We start from the raw sequence: 23,687 nt of genomic DNA, 5'->3' as shown, positions 1-23,687 counted from the left end.
CAGTTTTCAGTTTCATAGAAGTCGATAGCTAAAATAACCGTCGAAAAACAATGGAATTTGAGATAACGTAATATAATTAACATTTAAACAATTATGTAATCCTTAGTTTTGATATTGTCATATGTGATGGAAGTTTGAAGACAAACGCATTATTCAATTATATGATTTTGACATTATACACCTAGTCATCGTTTGACCAGCTTGGGATGGTAGCTAAATCTTTCTCAAATTACATTCTACTGTCTTTTAAAAAACGGTAACATCATTTGGATATTTTCAGAAAATGTTCAAGAAGTAGATTATGTGAGAAAGTTGTCCAATATGAAGATTTTAATTGTAAATTAGACGGTATATATGTATTGGCAAGAAGTCAGTTCCAGCTTTGATGATATTCAGTAGAGTTCTTATTTTTAAAAATTAAAATTCTAAAATATCGTGCAGATTTGGCAAGTAATGTAAACTGGTATTTCTAACCTTCTCAGACAATCCTAATTTCGTTGTATAAGAAGACATTTTAGAAAACTTTTCCTCACCAAAAATAGGAGTAAATCTTATGATTATATGGGGAAAATTATCGGCACTAAAGCAGAATCTCACAATTGCAGCACAAGATATCACTGATATAGCGAAGAACATAAATACATTTTGGTTTTAAATACTGACACAAGGCCAGCATATTCGTGGGTGGGGTGAGTTGATTACATCGACCCTAGTGCTCAACTGGTGCTTATTTTATCGATCTCGAAAGAAATGAAAGGCAAAGTCGACTTCGCGGCATTTGAACCTTGAACGTACAGTCGGAAAAAGTGCCGCTAAGCATTTTGCCTGGTGTGCTGACGATTCTGCCAGTTCACCGCCTTGAACATAAATATATTATACTTTTACTTTTATCTACTAAAACCCTCGCACCATTTGGAATATAAGTCATAAGCTATAACTTTTCTTCGCTATTCTCGTTTTAAAGCTGTCTTTCCCTGAGAGAAGGTCTTTCTCTCCCAGGTCGTGTTAAGTCTGAATTGTCATAGATGCTTTTGTGACTTTGCTTTTTTCTGGGTAGGGGTGTATGACCTTATGCGAATCTGTTTTTACCTCTAGGAAGAGGTTTTCCGTATTTGATTGGGCTCCATCATTTAACCTGTCCAGTAAGGGAAGCCCAATCAGGTGTGTACATTATTGCTTTTCTTATATTATTTTATAGAGACATATAAATTCTACCGTTAACTTAATAGCATTTCCCTTACGCTGAACAATGTAGATGACATTTACAGCTAAGATAATATATTCTAATTATCAAATGTCTATTTCTGTCTTAACTATCACTAGACAAACATTAATGAATTAATAGCTCTATTGATTTAACAGGAGATGAAAATAGCATTTTTGATTGTCATGTTTTTATTTTTGTTTTTATTTTTATTTTTTTGCAGATGTTCGCATAGTTTCCATTATAAGCAAATATTGAAATCAGGTCACCAATTCAAAATTCACCACGGCTAATTACAATGATTCAAATAATTGAATAATCAAATACAAGTGTGTTTAGTCACTGAAATATAGATTTGTAATGTAGACATGTTGTGATTTTATCTTTTATTTGTGTCAGTCATTAGACAGCGGGCACACTGGGACACTGAAGGGTTATGTCGAATAAATCAAGTCCACTACACATTTTTGTAAATCTGGTTTTATTTTTGTAAATCTGATACTCTTTTGCTGAATCTCTATATTAAGGAGGCGTAAATAAACCAACACCGATTGTGAAGCGCTGGTGGAAGATAAACGCAGTCACATGCATGCATGCATGCATGCATGCATACATACATACATACATACATACATACATACATACATACATACATGCATGCATGCATGCATGTATACATACATACATACATACATACATACATACATACATGCATGCATACATACATACATACATACATACATACATACATACATACATACATACATACATACATTCATACATACATACAGTGTACAGAGACATGAGAGGAGAAGTAGTGAACATCATAGAAGCTCCTTCACAAGAAAATATAGACGCCTTCTGGAGGAAAATTTGGAGCGGAGAGATGGAGTTTAACCAAGATGCTCTGTGTCTCGAAGAAATTCGAAGTTATTGTCCCTGCATTACACCCAAGACATACAGCACTGATGGTGATACCCTTGTGATTGTAATCCAGAAACTTCCGGATGGAAAAGCAGCTGGAAGAGACTTATTTGTTGTATACTGGTACAAGAAGCTAAACTTCTACCGACCATAGATTATCAACCTGTACCAGCAAACCATTATTGGGAATAGTAGCATACCTAAATGGGTAGCTCTAGCAGACACAAAACGGATCTTCAAATGCAGAACCACCCACATGGCAAAAAACTACCAGCAAATTGCATCTATATATAAGATATATACAGCATGTTTAAAACTTCCTCCAAGACCATTGTGAAAGCAATAACATCATCACAGTAGTACAAACAGCTAGGACAGTAGTACAAACAGCTGGAAAGAAGAGAGTCTGGGGATGTGCCGAGCAATTGTTAATAAACAAAACTATAATGTCAGATGTGCGGGAGCATAGACGGAACCTAGTTTCAATGTGGCTATACTACAAGAAAGCATTTGACTCTGTACTCCATTCATGGATGCTGGAAGTCCTTCGACTTGCTAAAGTTCTAGTGAGCATAGTCAAAGCTATAGCTGATCTGACTTCATCGTGCACTACCATCTTGAAATTAAACACAAGGAGTGATTGTATTATCACTGACAGAATACAGCATCGCAGAGGCATATTCCTAGGGGACAGCCTCTCTGGGATGTTGTTTATACTTTCTGTAAACCCCTTGTCATTCATGTTTACAAAGTCTGGAGGATATCTCATTGGTTCACAAAGGAACAGAAATACCAAAATGACACACTGTTTTTTCGTGTGTAACTTGAAACTGTATGCCAAGAACATGCATATGTTAGTAGAAAGCTCTGAAATAATAGTAACATTGATCATCAAAGCAGTCTAACATGGACCAACAACCGGATTACTGCTTCCCACTTTGAAAGGTATTTGCAATCCAGGAACAGGAAATATCAACTAAATACCTGAAGCACAAAGGGAACAGAGATGCAGGAAAGGCAGCAAAATGTGACAACGGATTCAGAATTTGTGGATTTAACACCCAAGATATCGTCCACATCATAAGCAATTATCCGAAAATGTCATCACGGTATTATCTACCAATGAGATATGATGTTGTAGCTAGGACAGCGAATAACGAGATCCTTTGGAAGAATAAACACGAGGACAAATAAATAAGAACGTGCAGTATGGTGGAAGACATTGTCATTCATAATAAAATGAGTACGGGTGGAATGTCTCAGTGAAGATCTCAGTAAGATATAAACACAATAGACCTGACAATGGTTTCAGATAGAGAAAGGAAATTGTGTACTGTTGTAGAAATCAGCTGCCAAGCAGATGTTGACATAAAGCTAAAGATCAGCGAAGAAGAAAATTACACTGAATTATTGAGAAATTTGCAGCTACTCTATCCAGATTACAAGTTCAGGTTTATATCTGTAATTATTGGGGCACAGAAATATGTAGCACACTACTTACATACCAATCATGAGAAATTAGGTTCTCATAAAGGAGAAAGCTAATTCGAAGACTACAGATCTAATCTATCACCGGAAGTGTAAAAGTCTGTAAAACTTTCCATAAGTTTATCATTTAAGTATATATGAGCATCTCTAGATTTGAAACTAGATGCATGAGAATACATGCATAAAACAAAACATACAAATCTGCACATATACATACGTACATACATACATACATACATACATACATACATACATACATACATACATACATACATACATACAAAAATACCATGATGATATTGTTGAAATTCCAATGAAGGAGCCTTGGATCTAGGTTAAAAGCCAGTTCTTTCTCTATTGGCAAGAAATCTTGAAATAAAACTGCATAATGACATACATAAAAGTATATATATATATATATATATATATATATATATGTGTGTGTGTGTGTGTGTGTGTATAAGTATGTGTGTGTATGTATACACACACATACACACACGCGCACACACACACATACACACACAACATATATATATATATATATATATATATACCACCCATGCACTTTTATTGAATATGTTAAAATCCTTACCTCTCGGGACTGTACGATCTTCAACTGTATCTGCAGCTGCTCTTTGTGTCGACGGATAAGCTATCTGGTCGACAGATTTGCCGAAAGCTGACCACATATTAGGCACTACTCCTTCATTGATGCTTCCATTCCCGTGAACCATAGTTTTCCTTCCTTTCTCTATCGTTCTAATTATGCTGTTCATTTTTTTATCCAGTTGATTGTAGATGGCGTGCAAATTACGTATCTTGTTTTCGAAATTGGCCAATTCAGATTCGACTCGTGCTACTGAGTCGTACGGCATGCCGTAGCTGGAGTTTTTTAGTGAAACGTCTCTCGATCGCGACAGTTTTCTAACTGAGTCAAATAGATCTTCTTGCTTTTTTTTAATTGTTTCGATATCACCTTGTAGTCCTTTCACATTTTGCTTCATACCTACTGATGTAACACCAATCTGCTGTTGCTCCTAAAGGAATATATAGAAAATATTTGTTACACAAAGAAGATATAAAGTTCTATTCCTATTCGGAAATCAAAAACAGAAATAGATAGTGTTAGTTGTTAAGTGAACAGCAAATATGATTATATCAGTCATCATGAGGATTTTTAGGTGGGAAGGTTCAACAGTTAAGAATATCATGGACCGAAAATAGTCATCCGTTATTGAATACGCTGTTACAGTTTACAATATTTCCTTCATTCCGCCTCTCATTAAGTTTCTCAACACTCATTTTTTCCCAAATGAAACTTGAATCAATTGCATGAATGTTTCACAGATGACCAACAGATTTCCTTTCTGCAGTCAAGAAACGTCTTCTATAACCACGTTTAGGGGGAAATGATTAATATGCATTTATCGGCTGTTCTATCCTTTAAACCAACTCAGAAAACCGTCTCTATGATTTACAGCTTCATAGGAACCGCACAGTTTATCATAGCTGACTTTGGTTATATTTGGTCTGAATTTACTACTCAGTTCATTTTCCCAATTTGGGTGAAAATGTGCCGTTCAAATAACGCATAACTCCATCTACAATTTTTTTTTTCATAGTGCAGTCTCAATAAGTGCCTGCACGGTAGAAAACAAGATATTCTGTATTTCGTATATATATATTCCACAAAACTCAAAATCAGCATCACTAAAAGATACTGTTCTAAAACCAGTTTTGATTTATCTTTAAAAAGTTTCGCTATAGCACCCAAAACTTTAAATATGTCCAAGATATGTAGCAAAAGGAATTTGACAAGAATGGAAATTTCAGTAGTTTTGGCATTTCCTCTTCTCAGGGAATAAATTGTTCTTGTCAGAGTTGGGTAAGTTCAAACTTAATCAAAACTGCTGGATATTTATATATAAAATGTCATATAATGTTATTGAAGAAGAAAAACTGAATCCTATTAAATAGCATGCTCATTAGTTTAGCATTGTACAACAAAAGATATAAAATGTAAGTTAATGGTTTCCCTGCTGATAATTACATTCGAATATTTAATGCACAGAGCATTTTAAGAATTTGAAGCTGTCGGAAAAGTAGGTACCATTTACAAGACGAATACATTATACTTGGCATATATGGCCTTAAGCAATTTAGAATGATTTATAGTAAATAGCGAAAGAGAACAGAAAATACATCCTCGGTTAAGAACTTCGAAGTCGATTCTCAACCAAGAAGGCATATGATGTCGTGAGTAAGAACGATTTTCACCAAAGAGCAAATATAGTTTTGTTATTAGAGAAGAACCAATTTAAAACTTGCACATTTCTATGTTTTACGTATAGAAATTTACACACAGATGCGTGCTTTAATTCATCCAAATGCAGTCACATACATATACACACTCAGACGCGTATGCGCATGTGTATATATTTCCCTCAACTGTACTGAGTGTATTTTCCCCCTTTTGTTCGTGCTTACATGCTTGCATAGACATGCATATAATTTATATATGTGTGTGTGTGTCATTATTCTGTTGACTTCAAGATTTCTCGTCAATAGAGAAAGAACCGATTTCTAACCTAGATCCAAGACTCCTTCATTGGAATTTCAACATCAACAACGGGGTATTTTTTATGTATGTATGTATGTATGTATGTATGTATGTATGTATGTATGTATGTATGTATGTACGAGGGGTGTATGAAAAGTTTTGAGCCTAACCTAGAAACGGGGCTGCTAGGTAGCTGAAACAATTTTTTCTGGTAAGTACAGTCTTTTCGGAGTATTCTTGCTCATTTTCATGATTCTGATATTTTAATATTTTATTTACAGATTTTTGAATAAACAAGTATCGAGGTTACAAGGAAAATGGAGAAAACTGAGTATCGTGCTGTCATAAAGTACCTTCATTTGAAAGGCATGACTCCACCAGAGATCCATGAAGATATGATGTGAAACTTAACAGACAATGCTCCTTCATATGCAACAGTCAAACACTGGGTAAATGAATTCCAGCGTGGCAGGGAGAGTGTGGAAGATGATCCCACACCAGGGAGGCCTCCAACTTGCAACCACCGAGGACAACATTGACCTCCAACTTGCAACCACCGAGGACAACATTGATCATCGAATATCATGTCGCCAGATAGCTGAGAGACTGGACATCTTAAATAAAAGAGCAGACAGCATTGTAACAAAAGAACTTGGGTTCTCAAAGGTTTCTGCAAGGTGGGTTCCTCGCCTTTTGACTACTGAACAGAAACGCACTAGGTGCACTTTGTCCACGAGCAAACTGGAACTGTTTGAAGCCGATGAAAAGAATTTCCTTGCTCGTTTTACTACTATGGCCGAAAGTTGGGTTCATCACTACCAGCCTGAAACCAAAGAACAATCAAAGCAGTGGAAGCACACATTTTCTCCAACCCCAAAGAAGGCCAGGTCATTTCTTCAGCTGGCAAGGTCATGGCGTCAGTTTTTTTAATTCTCAATGTGTCTTACTGATCGAATACCTTGATAACGTACAGCCCTGTCACGGTGTTCAGCCATCAAAGGGGACTATGTTGAAAAATACATCATCAGAAGTCTTGTACTATGTTTTGTTGTTTTGAGGCTCAAGACTTTTCAGACACCCCTCGTATGTCATTAATCAGTTTATTTCAAGATTTCTTGCCAATAGAGAAAGAATCGGTTTCTAACCTAGATCCAAGGTTCCTTCATTGGAATTTCAACATCAACAACAGGGTATTTTTGTTTGTCTGTTTATTTGTTTGATTGTATGTATGTATGTATGTATGAATGTATGTATGTATGTATGTATATATGTATGTATGCGCAGATTTGTATGTTTTATGTATGTATTCTCATGCATATAGTTACATATCTAGATATGCTCATATATATCTAAATGATGAACTTCTGGAAAGTTTTACAGATTTTACATTTCCAATAATGGATTTGATGTGTAATCTTCGAATTAGTTTTCTCCTTTCTGGTTTTAAGAAACCTAATTTCTCAAGATTGTTATTTCGGCAGTGTGTTACATATCCCAGGGCTCCAATAATTACAGGTATAAACCTGAATTTGTAATCTGGATAGAGTAACTGCAGCTTTCTCAATAGTTCAGCATAGGTGTTCTCTTTTTCACTCATCTTCAGCTTTATATCAACATCCGTTGAGCAGCTAATTTCCACAACTGTGAACAGTTTTTTTTTCTCTATCCCAATTCATTATATCTGTTGTGCTTACATTTTATTGAGGTCTTCACTGGCACATTCCACCAGTATTCCTTTTTATTATCAGTGGCTATGGATTCTGCCATATTGCGGAATTATATTTCTTTGTCCTTAGGATTAACCTTCCGACGGATTTCATTATAGAGTTCCTAGCTACAACGTCATGTCTCATCGGTAGATGACATTTTTGGACAACTGCTTATGGTGACATTTTCGGACAACCGCTTATGTGTATGTATGTATGTATGTATGTATGTATGTATGTATGTATGTATGTATGTATGTATGTATGTATGTATGTGCAGTTTTGTATGTCTTATGTATGTTTTGCCATGCATATAGTTACATATCTAGACATGCTCATATATAATCAAATGATAAACTTCTGGAAAGTTTCACAGATTTTTACAGTTCCAGTGATGGATTGGATCTGTAGTCTTCGAATTAGCTTTCTCCTTTATTGTTTTGAGAAGCCTAATTTCTCAAGATTTGTATTTAGGCAGTGTGTTACATATCCCAGGGCTCCAATAATTACAGGTATAAACCTGAATTTGTAATCTGGATAGAGTAACTGCAGATTTCTCAATAGTTCAGCATTGGTGTTCTCTTTTTCACTGGTCTTTTGCTTTATGGGCAGCTAATTTCCACAACTATGAACAGTTTCTTTTCTCTATCCCAAATCATTATATTAGGTCTACTTTGCTTACATTCTATTGAGGTTTTCACTGGTACATTCTACAAGTATTCCTTTTATTATAAGTGGCTATGGCTTCTACCGTATTGTGGGTTCTTATTTCTTTTATGCATGCATACATGTATATATGTATGTGTATATATGTGTATATATATATATGCACACATAACTATATATCTATCAGTGTGTGTGCGCGCTGAGTGTGTGTGTGTGTGTGTGTGTGTGTGTGTGTGTGTGTGTGTGTGTGTGCGTGTGTGTGTGTACGTGTGTGTGCGCGTGTGTTTAAGTGAATTGCTTTTCCAGCGATTTTCAGAAGGGAACAACTTTTATTTCCCCTTACATTCATCTTGAATATAATGAAGAGGGTTGTTATTGCTTATGCTCTTAGCTTCTAGCGGTTTGAGGTTTTTCTTTAGTTTTTTCTTGTCCCAGAGGGACGGCATATCTATGGGCATTGTTTTCATTAGTTTCTTTTTATCATCTTATTTTTAGGGCAGTGACCATGTGATTTTATTATGTAATTTGCTAATTTGCTTGTTATTGGTAAAATTTGCTGTAGTTTACCAGCATCGCGACGTGGTTTTAAATTTTTGCCGACTTTGGGACTCAACTTTTTTCTTCTTTTGTTTTTTTTTTAAGGTTTTCCCGACACCGAACATTTCTGGTGTGAGTTCGTTTGTTTGGTGGCATTTCTGATATTTCTCAGTTCGGTTGCAATTTCTTCTGTCTAGATGTTCTAAAAGTAGTTTTGCTGAAGCTGTTTCCTATTTTGTTACAGTTCAGTTATTCTGGTCAGGATTTAGAGGTTTCACATCTTTCTTATTTTTCTAAAGTAAGGATAAACACAAGTTTATATAAAACTTCCTACACTTGCGTTTCGCCATTATTGTTGTTTGGAACCGTGCGATAGAAATTCCAAATATATATAGGTGCTCGGCCATTACGAACCATTCCTTAGGAACTAATGTGGTTGTGCACAAACATAATGGTGAAATGCACAGAGGAAACTTAATATAAACTTGGGTTTATAGGTATTTTAATATAAACTACTGTATAGTTAATTGAAAACTATACAGAGAACAGACTGGATTATATAAAGCTACATGGAGCACTAAGCATAACAGCAGGCGTCGTATGCCTACTTGTATCCATAATTTCTACGATATATGTATATATATACACACATACATACATACATACATACATACATACAGACAGACAGACAGACAGACAGACAGACAGACAGACAGACAGACAGACAGACAGATAGATAGATAGATAGATAGATAGATAGATAGATAGATAGATAGATAGATAGATAGATAGATAGATAGATAGATAGATATTATATGCACACGCTTGGATACATACACATACACGTGTATTTATGTATGTATATATATATATATATATATATATATATATATATATATATATATATTATATATATATATATTTCTGTGAGAGTTAGAGGTTGAGAAACCAACCAACTAAGGGATAGCTGGTAGTGTACCCAATCATTCATACCCAAATGCTGGTTACTGCGTGGCAATCTCGCAATTCAGTGTTATATATGGGCGGCGGTAAAAAGTGATTTACCCTTAATTTACACGACAAATAAGAAAATGGAGAGGATACAAAACGACATACATCAGCCGGTAGACATTCCAGTGTGTCTATTTATTTCTAATGCTTTGGAATAAATAGACACACTGGAATGTCTACCGGCTGATGTATGTCGTTTTGGATCCTCTCCATTTTCTTATTTGCTGTACACACACACACACACACACACATATATATATATATATATATATGTGTGTGTGTGTGTGTGTGTGTGTGTGTGTGTGTGTGTGTGTGTGTGTGTGTTATCGTCTTCGATAACTAATCTTTCTAATTTGATAGGTAGGTAACACTCGTGACATTGTGTACGGTTAAACAATCATTCCCATAATCTTATCGCAACTTTAGCAAACTAGCCACAATATATTTAATATACAGACAAATCTTTCGTCGTTCCACTTACGAAATCACCAGTTTAACAAGACCGGTAACGGAAGTGGTGTGTTGTGGTTATTGTGAGAATGAATTGCAAGGCCACCCAGTGATGGCAAAAACACCCGCTGATGGCAAATCATTCACTGAAGACCAAGGTCATCCACATACACCACCGAAGAGGTGCACAGGCTCCGCTAGCTGTTTGTCGCGCTCTTTTAAAATCCTGGTTTGTCAGGGGACAATGATTTAAGGGCGATTTGGCTATTGTTTCTAGTACATCAAAAGACAACCTTCTTCGTTTCTTTATCACTCTCGTATGTATTGATATTTTTCAATATTTCCCCCATAAATACATTTACATGCTATAAAAAAAGAAAATTTGAGAAATTATGAATCTTTTACAACCCAACTCTCTGCCCCTTATTGATTCTGTTTAGAAATTAAAGTATTGGAGAGCCTGAGAACGTTATTGCGGGCATTTATCCACAGTGTTTTAAAAAAAGTTACGTAAACGATAATTCATTTTAATAGCATACTTTTCTGTTAGAAAATGTTTTTCTTACGCACATACACGGCTTCGCATGATTGAGGCGGGGGGTAAAAAAATTAGATTACAATGTCTTTTGTTGTATATATTCCACCAATGGACCACGCGTGTATTACTTCGGCATCACCATTCCAATAAAATGTGTTTAATGGGAGAAAAGTATTGAAAAAACATCAATGCATGTGAGTGGAAAGGGAGGGTGGTTTGGGTTGTGCTAGACTCAACAGTGAAACCTCCCTTGAATTGTTCACCTTTTTCTCTGAAGATATTTAGAATTTGTTTTTGTTTTTTTCTTTTGTTTTTTTTTTTTTTACCGAAAAGGCTCCTCCTATGGTTTTTAAGTTAAAATCGAAAATGGCCAAAATCGGTCCGGAAGTTATTATAACCATAACAACAAAATAACTTTGATTTTTTTTTACAAAGCATATACGGTTGTTCAAAAATAATTTTCTTCAATAAATAATGTTTTTACATTACGTATACCTTAATAGAGTAAACTGTCGGTTTTCCAAATAGCGAATTAAAACTTGAGACTTTGCAACTGAAAATGTTATAATCCGTAGTGATTGTAATGAATATTTAAATTTGCGAATAATTGGACGCCGTCAATGCAGTGAATATTTAAATTTGCGGGAAATTGAAGTTAAAAGATTCAATAAACTTAAGAAATCGAAATTATAGGAGATTTCCTACAAAGTGAATTTATAAAAATATTCCTAGAGGGTCAACCCTTTAATATTTATTGGCTAAACTGGTAACATGACCATTCCTAAATACAACAATACATACATACATACATACATACATACATACATACATATAATATTATATATATATATATATATATATATATATAGATATATATATATATATATATATATATATATATATATAACATATTGGTGAATTGAAGAAATGGAGCTGAACGCAGATTGAACAGAAATCGTTTTATTTCATTCTACACGTGTTTCGAAAGGCACAAATTACCAAAATCCGATTGAATAAGGGGACCATATTGTGTCTTTCTCTTCAGGAAGACAAAAGGAAATCCGTTAGAGAAACAAAACAGACAGAGGCGGAGCAAAAACAAATCGAACTATGCTCCTAAGAGCCCATGGCGAAACTGTTTATCAGTGTATGCTGAGAACCGGTGGCTGAAGAATTCTACAGGTCAGGCATCGGTCAATATTGGGTGAGGGTGTATAGATGTTCTTAGTGACCGAGAATAAAGTTCTGACTATTTAAGGAATATTGGATGTTTTATAAGGGGCGAGAAAAAATCTACTTAGAGACGTGTGTGTGTGTATACTGTTCTATATATGTGTGTGTGTTGGCGTAGGGGTAGAAAACATTTTGTGTACGTGTGTGCGTTTGATCGTTCGGCTGTCAGTGGCTACTGCCGTGATAACCGTTGGGTGGCAGAAAGAAAAAATATATATATATATTATGTTTTATGTGTGTGTGTGTTCATCTAAGCCTGCCTTGTCAAGGAAACCCCCCGCTGTGAAAAAAACCAAGCCCCGTTTGTCTTACAGGAGTAATTCCCCTTGCAGTGGATTGCCTTTTTTCTTCCTGAAGAGAAAGACACATATGGTCCCATTATTCAATCGGATTTTTGTAATTTGTTGCCTTTCGAAACACGTTGATGAATAAAAACGATTTCTTTCAATCTGCGTTCAGCTCCATTTCTTCAATTCACCAATAATGTTTTATTTCAATTATCCGCACCAACGCACGGTTGCAACGCCAGATGGTTGTACCTCCAACCGTGCTGTTTACTGCTGTGATTTGCTACTAAGGTATCGGTTAACTTTTGATTATCTACAACAAGATTATTCATCTTTCTATTTCAAATTATATATATATATATATATACATACATATTTACATACATACATACAAAAATCATACATGATATATATATTTACATTATTTACATTTGCCGGATAGTTGTCCTCATCTTGTTTGTTGTTAACACAACGTTTCTGCTGATATATCTTCCAGCCTTCATCAGGTGTCTTGGGGGAAATTTCGAACCTGGGTTCTCATTCCTAAGATTTTTTCGATGTTATTATTATTATTATTATTATTATTATTATTATTATTATTATTATTACTATTATTAATTTTATTCAGGTCATTGCCTGGAATCGAACTCGGAATCTTGTGGTTAGTAGCCCGCACTCTTAACCACTACGTCATATATCCGTGGGCATATGGCGTAGTGGTTAAGAGATAAGGACAAATATCCGTCAAATGTAAATAATGTAAATAATGTACATAATTCCTCATCTCTTTAATATAGAACTGTATTATGTGTGTGTGTGTGTGTGTGTGTGTGTGCGTTCGTACATGCGAGCATGCGTGAGTTTTTGTATGCTACTAAATTGCTAATTGTGTGTCTGTTACTGATGGAGTTCTTTGCATCTGCGTATATATGTATTTGAATGTTAAATGTATACGTGCGATTGCATGTGTATTATCCGTTTTTGCTACAAAGTGGAAGATTAGTATCAAGAAACTGGAATAATATATCGTCACTGAGTCACCCAATTTTCACGGGTAGTGTTTACTTTTGGCAATCTCGTCTGTGAGACAGGCAATGATTTGTATTGTCTTCATTTTGTATGAGCTATTAGCCAATAACGTTAATTTAATAATACTGAGTGTATATCACATTTAGAATGCATATCCCAAATTATTTTATAGTGAATTTGTTATCTGAGAAAATAGAAGTTTCCAAACATTTCATTTGTCTCCTGCCACGATGAATATATTTCATTATTTTATTCAATGCTTGAATAGAGAAAGTAATCTGATTAGGATACCCAGGTAACATTATCGTTTAGAAATTTCCTATTCACATCGAAACTCGCCCTAATGGAATCTGTACATAACAAAAGGTCGGATTCGTTAGAAAATATGTGCTTTAAAAATAGCACAATATAAAAGAGATGATTTCTTTTTCATAATTGCCAACCTGCAAGCCGATTAAAATTCAAAATGTATTATGCTATTGAAGTGTAAGTTTCAGCTGTTTAGTTTGTGTTTATAAATATCCTCTGTAACTCTTGGTATTAGTTTCTAAATTTTTTTACTATTTTCTGTAAATTCGGTTGTCAATATTAGCTCAATGCCGACGCTAAGAATGTGTTTAATTAGAAAAATAAAATTAATGAACTTCAATTGTACTCTGAGAAAACTAATTAAAACCATAAAAATGGTTTTTTAAATGGTATAAAAGATTTACATGGTTTAGATAGTTTAATATGAAGTTCTTTATAGTATTAACTGCAACATTAAAACCTTTGCTAAAAACTGCGTGCTTAGAATTGCTTCAATTCCTGCTAGAGTCAACTTTTCATTTCTTCCTTTCTGGGTCGATAAGATAATGTGCTAGACAAATACTGGATTTAATCGCATCGGGTAATCCCTACCTTAACATTGTTGGCCTTGTGCCCAGATCAGAAACCTTAATTTCCATCTTTTTTTTTTAAACTCGAGTTAAAACTCATAAGGACAACAACAGACTGTCTTTTATTCCAAGGACCAAATTAGAGGAAAGACATTATAAATGAGGACTGCTAATCATACTAAGCCAAATATCTCACAATGTTATTATCAAATATTAAAAAAAAGGCAACGAGCGGGCAGAATCGTTAGTACGTCGGGCGAAATGCTTAGCAACATTTGGTCCGTTTTAACGTTCTGAGTTCAAATTCCGCTGAGCTAGACTTTGTCTTTCATCCTTTCGGAGTCAATAAATTAAATACCGGCCAAATACTGGAATCGATGTGATCAACTTACCCCATCCCCCAAAATTTCAGGTTTTGTGCTTATAGTAGAAATGATTATCAAATATATAAATAAGACATTGCAAATATTGGACTTATAATGTGCCAAAATGTATATTTTATGCATAACTAAAACAATACCGACTAATTTATGTAAGAATTTTATTTTAAACATACTTTTAAAAAGCACTGTGGGGTTCACATCAGCCGAATCTGCGACAGTTTTTGTATGTGGTTGTATAAATGTCATTCCACTTACTCTGCTTATAATATTGGAAAATATGAATGTCATACTTTTTAATTTATGCATCCTCTAAAGTACAAAGGCCATTTATGTCAGGTATGAAAAGAATAAATGATAATGTCAACAAAGCATCCTATATCGGTCATTCGGTCTGCAAGAAATGACAGCTATATCTCACATCCTACATTCTTAAAGTAAGGATTCTTTCGAAAATATAATCCGAAATATATCAAAAACTAGATAGTAACAACTGGAACGTCTTTCCTCGTGTGTCTGTTCAAGCAAGGTTAACTTAGCAATAAATTGTAACAAACTGCATTTTAGAGAAAATTAACAGTCATAAATAAATAACTGAAAAACATACTAAAAACAATATATTCAAAAGAAAATCATATGAAATGTATATTCTTACTTAGAATAATTTTACACATTAGTAATGGAATTTTACCGCAGTTATGTATATGTTAAGGCTAAGAGATTTGGTTTCAGCTAGACATCAAAAATGGTTTGCCGACTTGATTCACTACAAGCTTGTATCAGCCTCACGCATCTGGACTTCCAAACATATATTGGTGTATTAGTAAAAAACAAAAAGAAACAAAGAATATTTTAAAAAATAAAACATTGTTTTAGAGATATGTGGGACATTGCATGAATAACAATTTTCAGATCATTATAAGCGCACCACCGCCCCCACACACATCTACACACATACACATACACATACACATACACACACACATATATGTGTATGTACATACGTGCGCATCTCCCTCCACACATATATATTTACGCATGTATTTTTTGCATGTGTACATGTGTACGCGTATGTGTGTGTAAATGCGTGCGTGTATAATAAATACCAAGTATCTTTTGTGATATTGGAGATCTTTCTCGTTGCGAATGACTACGATCAACGAGTCAAACTCTTTCGGTTTCTCTGTCTTTGTCTCTTTCTCTGTCTCCCTCTCTCTATTTACTTTCCCTCTATGTGTGTTCCTCTCTCTCTCCCATTTGTATAGTTTAGTGTGTGTGCGCGTTTGTGCTAATATAATATTAGAATACTGTGTTAATATAACGTTATGCTAATATAATATTGGTAGCTAATGAACTTTCCTATGTCAAAATGAAGAGCGCTAAATACACTAAATTTGAATAATTTCTAGAATTAGAAACAAAACTGTTTCAATTCCTGTTACTAATAGATTCAAAACAAACTCAGTGAGTGTGAGTATTTTTCGTCAGTTTTACTCATACTGCTAAAGTTATTCAATTAGATTCATTCATTTGAGTCACACAGGCTGAGCTTCTGAAGGAAAAAATAGCTTTTTTCGATATCTTAAACTTAATCCTTTTAAGAGAGGTTCAAGAGAGATCATTCGTGAATAAAATGGTAGATTTTCATTCCCTTGATCTTTTGACCTGTTAATTTGCATTGAATATAATTTAAATATTTTAAACATTTAAAAGAAATTATTGGAAGATAAAGAAAAATTAATACACAATAAATAAGGTCTATGTAGGGGGCACAAATTTCAAAAGAGAAAGGAAGAATGGAAAAAGAAATTTTTTAAAATTGTCTAATGATATTAAAGGAAAATTTTGTATTTCAGACAATGTTAACGAGTTAGTTGGTCAACCCCCAATTAGTAACAGGAATATGAACATATATTATGTGACGCACACATTCGCGCGCGCACGCAAACATATGTATACAAACATACATATATGCACACATATGTAAATGCATATTCACACACACAAACACACACACACACATATTATATTTATATATATATGCGAAGGGCTTCTTTCAGTTTCCATCCACCAGATCCGCTCACAAGTCTTTGGTTGGCCAGAGACTATAGCAGAAGACATTTGCTCATGGTGTCACACACTGGGCCTGAACGCAGGACCATGTGGTTGGAAAGCAGACTTCTTACCATACCTGCGCCTATTTGTATCTATCTATCTATCTATCTATCTGTCTATCTATCTATCTGTCTGTCTGTCTGTCTGTCTGTCTGTCTGTGTGTATTGTTCAAATTTACAGAAAACAAAAGACGAAGACAGGTGTAGGAACAACAAGCAAGTGTATTAGTTTAACGCTCGGGGGCGAATGGAAAAGTCTTTTACGTTTCGAATCTAGGCTCTTCGACAGAAACAATTAAGAAGGAAAAAAAACGGAGTGAGAATGAAAAAAAAAACTGAGGAAAAATATGCAGTGATTAACGGTTCAACATATGCATATATATTCTGTAAATAACAATAATATCTTATAAGCGTATTGAGTAAAGAAAATAGTCGAGTATTAGGGCATATAAGCCCTAGAGGGAAAGAAAATGTGGGTTTTCCCCTACGTATGGAACAGGAACCCACATCACTATATATATTCGCGATAAGTGTGCTATTAGTACACTAACGTCCCCAACCGCTTCTCCCCGTTAGATTTAAGAGCTATATTTTTATAGTGTTGTTTTTAAACCAACAAGCATGTGTGTTTTTTGCGCTGATTTGAGAAGCGGTGATCAGTGACAAAAGCTTTCATGTGATCACCGTGTATTCATTAGTCTAAAAATAGTCTAATATAAGCTTTTGTGTGAGTGTGTGTGTGTGTTTGTGCGTGTGCGTGCGTGTGTATGTGTGTGTGTGTATAAACAAAAATATGTATAGAGAAAATTATAGAATTTCCCTTACGAAGACGACAGTTGTTTCTATTTTGTTAAAATTTTTAGATATAGAAAATATTATTGAAATTAATATTTCCGAGAATACATGTTAACACAACGTTTTCAAGGCGATTCAAAATTAGTTAAATTCAAAGTGCCTAATTCTCAGAATTTCTCGAAATTCTTCTAAATGATATTAGGATCTACTGGCTACACACACACACACACACACACACCACACACACACACACACACACACACGCGCGCGCGCGCACACATGCACACACACACACACACATATTGGGAATAGTGGCTCTCGAAAGAAACATTAACCTATAAACATAGCTTGTGAATATTGGGTTAAAAAGCCCTTTTGCTTAAAAACGTTGAAGACTGCTCGTGATACATCCTTTTGAGGTCAACACACATACACGCACACATATGTATGTATGTATGTATGTATGTATATACGTACTGATGTTTGTATGTATATACTAACAGCATACCTGGGGCCGCCTAGATTGAAAGGCATAAAAAATATTCTTAATGAAAGCATTTTCGATTTAACAGAACACTATTGAATTTCTTCGAAAATTTATCTTTTACGTATGCAATAAAATTGTTTACCAATACGATTGTGCTCTCTTATGCACTATATTACAGATACACATTCAGTAATGTAAATAGTATGTTTCGTAATTTAATTGTGTAAATGAATTTTATTGAATGCAATAAAATCAAGAGCACAGTTTTAAATTAAGAAAACAGTTTTATTTCGTTTGAAACTATTATTGAAGACAAAAGAAGATAATATTTTATTCTTAGTATTCTTTAAGTTTTAAAATAATTTGAAAAATGAATAAAAGATGGAATGCTGAAAAGTAAACTACTGTTGGAAACAAAATTATACTTATAGTGTGTGGAAACCGGAGTGCAAAAGAAGAAGCCCTCACCTCCAAATACTAGAACAGCAATGCATGAAGTAATGAATAAATTATACTAAAAGTTGTGCTATGCCTCTGCGTATAGAATATTAGATCTGTACCCATTATTGTTTGGAGAATAACAAAAGCATAAACAGGGAGATTATGGGGGTTTTCCATCTCTGGAAAATATTACATAAAATTAATCATGGGCTCGACAGAATTCATCAAGATGCAGTCTAGCAAATGTCGATGTTTGTCCTTAGTATTCCTTCATTGATTTGACGAAACGTAGATGACTTGAAATCTGAAGTCTACTTAGCTCAAAAAGACACACGTTTTGGTTTGTATGAAATTCTAAATATAATTATATCTTCTTTTTTTGGTCTACTCAGTGAAATTGTTGTTTCCATCAAATATGGCACAATCTTCTTAACCACTTTTCTTGTACCACTGGACAACCGTAGCTGATTTAAATTTTGCAGTAACATAGACGAGAATTCTTTTTGAAAAACATGAAATCTCTATGGAAGGAGACCTGAAGGTTCTAATGAATTTTTAAAATTCTGCAGGATAATCAACTATTTCTTCCTGAAGTATGAACATTTCTTGGAAGTTTCATGCTACTCATCCAAACAGTTTGTTTTCGAGCTGCCACTTCGTTTTAACGATGTTGTTGGCTGTAGATCAAGTTCGATATTAATTCATCTGCTGTGTTAAACACTGGGACATGATGCCATAGCTGATACGAGGAGATCGCCTTTCTCCAATTTGAGAAAAATTTTTCGGCAGAATGACCTGACAGCTGATCTCCAAAAATAATCAGATAACTTACTTCAAAAAAGATTGACTCATAATTGTAGACAATTTGAAGATTGTATCTTTGGTCCGAAGCGATAATGATTTAAGAGGAACATGATTTTCATCAAACTTTAGTTTCTTTGGGGAGCTATAGCAAGATATGCGTAAGCTCTGTAATATCCTGTCAAGGGCTGCCAAACTCTCTTGTGTGCCATTTCGTATTCACCCCAGACAAGTAGCTTGCATTTTCTAAGAACTTGTCCAGTTCCTGAATTTGTGACAATAATGTAAACGGGTGTATCTTTTGTACCCTTGTACACGTGGAGGATGAGTGTAGAATGTGCAAGAAGGTATGTGGCAGCATACCCGAAGATACAACTACAATAGTTATGCCGTTAATGTTGATGTACGTTGGCAAACAATAGACCGATCGATCGGGAATGTCTTTCCTATTCCACTATGAGCAGCTTTCTGTTGTAATATCTCTACAAATAGCAAAATAGACTGCCTTCTAATTTCCAATAAGTTTGACTTTGTTGTTATTGACAAATGTTATCAATGTGACAACATTATATGACGTCTCTTCTAAAATTTCTTTTACTGGGTTATTGACTTCAGTGTAGTTAGGTTGAGGGAAGTTGTATTTTAAAACCCTTGGTCATTTATATGTCTTTGAGCTTGCCAATGAGGGTTGCATTACGGATTTCTTCTGTATGCTCAATTTCAATGCTGGAATACATATATCTGAAGAGTTTGATGCTTAAAATTTTCCGTAAGGTTATCAGGATAACTGAGCAACAGTTAAAGTAGATTAGATGGTCAATATTCATCAACCACGATTGCTCTTATAGCCACTGCCCTGTAACAGTCATGTATTCACTGGTTTCAGAGAATACTGACTTTTTGACACGGCCTGATAAATTTAGTAGTCACAGAAACGAATATTCCTCACTATACATACATACGAATATGCATACATACATACATTCATGCATACATACATAAATGCATAAATACATACATACACATTCATATATATTTATATGTATTTGTGCATATACACATATATGCATTTATAATTATGCATAGATTTATATAGACACATATTTCATACATGGGCATTTGCACGGATATGTATGTGCGAGCACGTGTAAAAAATTAATGTGAAAATTTGTATTAAGAAAGAGACATATATTTAAACCAGATATAGTTGAGCCACTCTAATTTTGTAACAATGATCCTGGTTTAGTCATTGGCGTAAGTTACAGTTCAGATAAAATAAACTATGTATGTCTGTATATGCATATATGTGTATATATGTGAGTGGATGGGTGTCTATATACGTGTGAGTGTGTGTAAATGTATGTGTGTGTGTATTTTATATTTCTTTATTTGTATGTGTGTCAGTGAGATTTTGTTTAGATATACATCGAGCTGAAAGTGAAGATACTGAAAGAAGCTTTCTGAGAGCGAATAAATACGAATGATTAAATATCCTTCACGCATTTGATGTTAATATATCAACGGTTCACATGAGCTGCTAATTAACATTGCATTTCTAACGATAGCCGTTCAACCATTTAACATTATCACAAAGCAGATAACTAATGGTCCTTTGCAGTTCAGTTTGATGCACAACGAAAATATCAAATCTTCTATTAGACTATTCTTCTAAATCAAAAACAGTCTTGTAAAAATATAAAATCGATAATTGCCAAAAGTTAATCATGATTTTCTTTTCAACTTTATAGAATAAATGAAATCAATAATAAAATATTCAATGCAAACAAAATTTTTAGGACAAACCACTCAAGAAAGAGAAGTCAACAAATCGTTTAGTACCTTCCATTTAAATCGGTTGACTGCTTTTTTTAAAATACATAATCACAACATTACTCCACGTATAATTACAAGATTTTCTTTTGCTATATCTTCCCTTCTTTAGAAAGTTTTTGATAGAAAAGATTGTCTCTATATTAAAAAGGAAGAAAATTATAAGATTTAATCTACCGAAAAGCCAACTTATGTGGAAAGTTTTGATTATAGTCAACTGTCAGTTACTAAAGAACTGCAGGAACCCTTTACCGTTGCATGCATTTTTATGATAGTCAGGTCGATGCGGCTGATGTTCATTTGAAATTCTGTACGTTGATGTCCGTATGAAAAATTTTTAAAGAAAACATTTTAGAGGAATTTAATCTGTAAAAACAATAAAGGAGCTGATCAATGTATGAATGATGAGAGGAAGTGAATTTAGGGCATCTCAGTTAGATTGGGGACGTACTATTTATGTATACATAATGGGTAGTATTACTGTACAGCGCACTGTAAATATTTGTTAATGAAGCAGATGTGCCTCTGCTTTTTGGTAGTAGGATATTTGCATGTATGAAACAGTAAAATAGCTCCACAATATAATCATTACTGTGAGTTTCATTCAAGCTTGATTGAAGATAAATAATTGATCAATGCTGAGAAAATGTCTTGGTGTTTATAAATATATATAATAATGTAATATATGTGTGATATCACTATGAGAGATCGTTATATATCGTGAGGTACAGTAGTTGTACTGATTTTTGTGGCTTTCATTGTGTTGTTCATGTGCAAGAATGTTTCTTTGACATGAGTTTTGATTATGTATTCATGCGCTTGAAGGAGAAAGGAGATTAAGGTGTGATGTCACCATGAAAAAATGTTTATAAAATCACTTTATGAGGAATAAGTAATAGTCCACCGTGAATTGTTTAGCTGCAAGTGGATTATCAGGGCGTGCAGAGGTATAGCTAAAGAGTGATAATATCATCAACGGAGGTCTGTATATCGTTAGAACAAAAGCAATAAGGAATTGTTTGAGTGAAATAGTTAAACCGTACGTACACCATAATTGTTCAAATATGAGTCGCAGAGGGTCAAATGGATTAACAGTTTATAAATTTTTACCAAACATTTCTAAAGGAAGGAAGATTTAATAAACGAATTGTTACAAGAGATAAATCCGACACCATTTTATCTATTGTAACTATAATTTTGGAAAAGCAAGAAATTCATTAAATCCCATCGAGAAATCACCAAAAAAATCAATAAAGCTGATCAAACAAATTAACTACTTTTATCATACAAATAATTGGATAATTAAATATTTGTACTTATTTCAATGTCTGGCGTACAACTAAGCCACTGTTTGCTCTAGTGATAATAATAGATGTGTCAGAATGGAGTATGGGGAATTGGTTGAGACTGCTTGTGCAACATTTATGCATAATGTTACTGCCTAACATTCTTTTCATTCGTGTCTACAAGGTTTGCCAAGCAAATTTCATATATAAATCTGACTTTTCTAGTTTCGAATTTTCTCAAATGCATTCAGTTTCATCAATCTACATTAGTTGTTGCAATCTGCATTTGTTTGTCTTTTTTTTTGTTCAGTCTCTTAACTCTGTCTTCAGCTTTTCCATTCAAATGTTCTCTAGATATTTTCAGTTCAACTATATTTCAACTATTTTAGCTTTCCTGTCATATTCATTTCGTTATTTTATGTCCTTGTCACTTTAAGAAACAACACAATAATATTTAGCTGCATCACTTAATGAGAAATCTGAAATTTCATACTAGTCATGATCGGAGATAACTCTGAGCTAATTTGAAACCATCAGCTGATGTCATTCTCTAAGTTTTCTTGAAACTTTCTTGTAATTCGACTGGAATTTAGAGAGGGAAACTACTCTTATATGACGCATCAACAGCCGCTACCCAGTTTAGAAGCCGCCAAGCTGTATTCCTTCAAGTGAATGAATAAAATAATAAACACGAACTTTATGCATCCTCCAATGGCAGTCACTCTTCTTTAGAATTCCTGGCTGCTTCACCACTTAGAGTGACAATATCTGAAGGACTAGATATGATTTTATGTTTGGGAAACTTTTAGTACTGTAATTTTAAGTCACAAACCAGTACAATAAATATTTAAGCACCAAGCCATTTCTCGGGTGGTCTCTCTTATTTATACGCCAATCCTGTTTATTTATCTACCTATATTTTTTTCTCTCTCTCTCTCTCTCTCTCTCTCTCTGCCTATATATTTATATATATTCACATTTAGGGTAGCATTAAATTAAAATAACAATCTATGTATCATACTTAATGCATATAAATACGTG

At 34.2% G+C, this 23,687-nt stretch overlaps 1 protein-coding gene across 1 annotated transcript in view; it reads right to left on the bottom strand.

Annotated features, from left to right (window-relative positions):
• The window catches only part of LOC115232562 (angiopoietin-related protein 7), a 96,743-nt gene that overhangs the window by 1,833 nt on the left and 71,223 nt on the right, over window positions 1–23,687 (bottom strand). The window contains exon 2 of the mRNA XM_029802515.2: window positions 4,209–4,653. Coding sequence (XP_029658375.1) covers window positions 4,209–4,653 — 445 coding nt within the window. The remainder of the gene's footprint in view (window positions 1–4,208; window positions 4,654–23,687) is intronic.

The sequence above is a fragment of the Octopus sinensis genome, linkage group LG2, assembly GCF_006345805.1.
Source record: "Octopus sinensis linkage group LG2, ASM634580v1, whole genome shotgun sequence".
In the NCBI taxonomy this organism is placed as follows: domain Eukaryota; kingdom Metazoa; phylum Mollusca; class Cephalopoda; order Octopoda; family Octopodidae; genus Octopus; species Octopus sinensis.
Note: the sequence above shows the minus strand (reverse complement) of the source record. Positions and strands in the feature narration are given on the sequence as shown.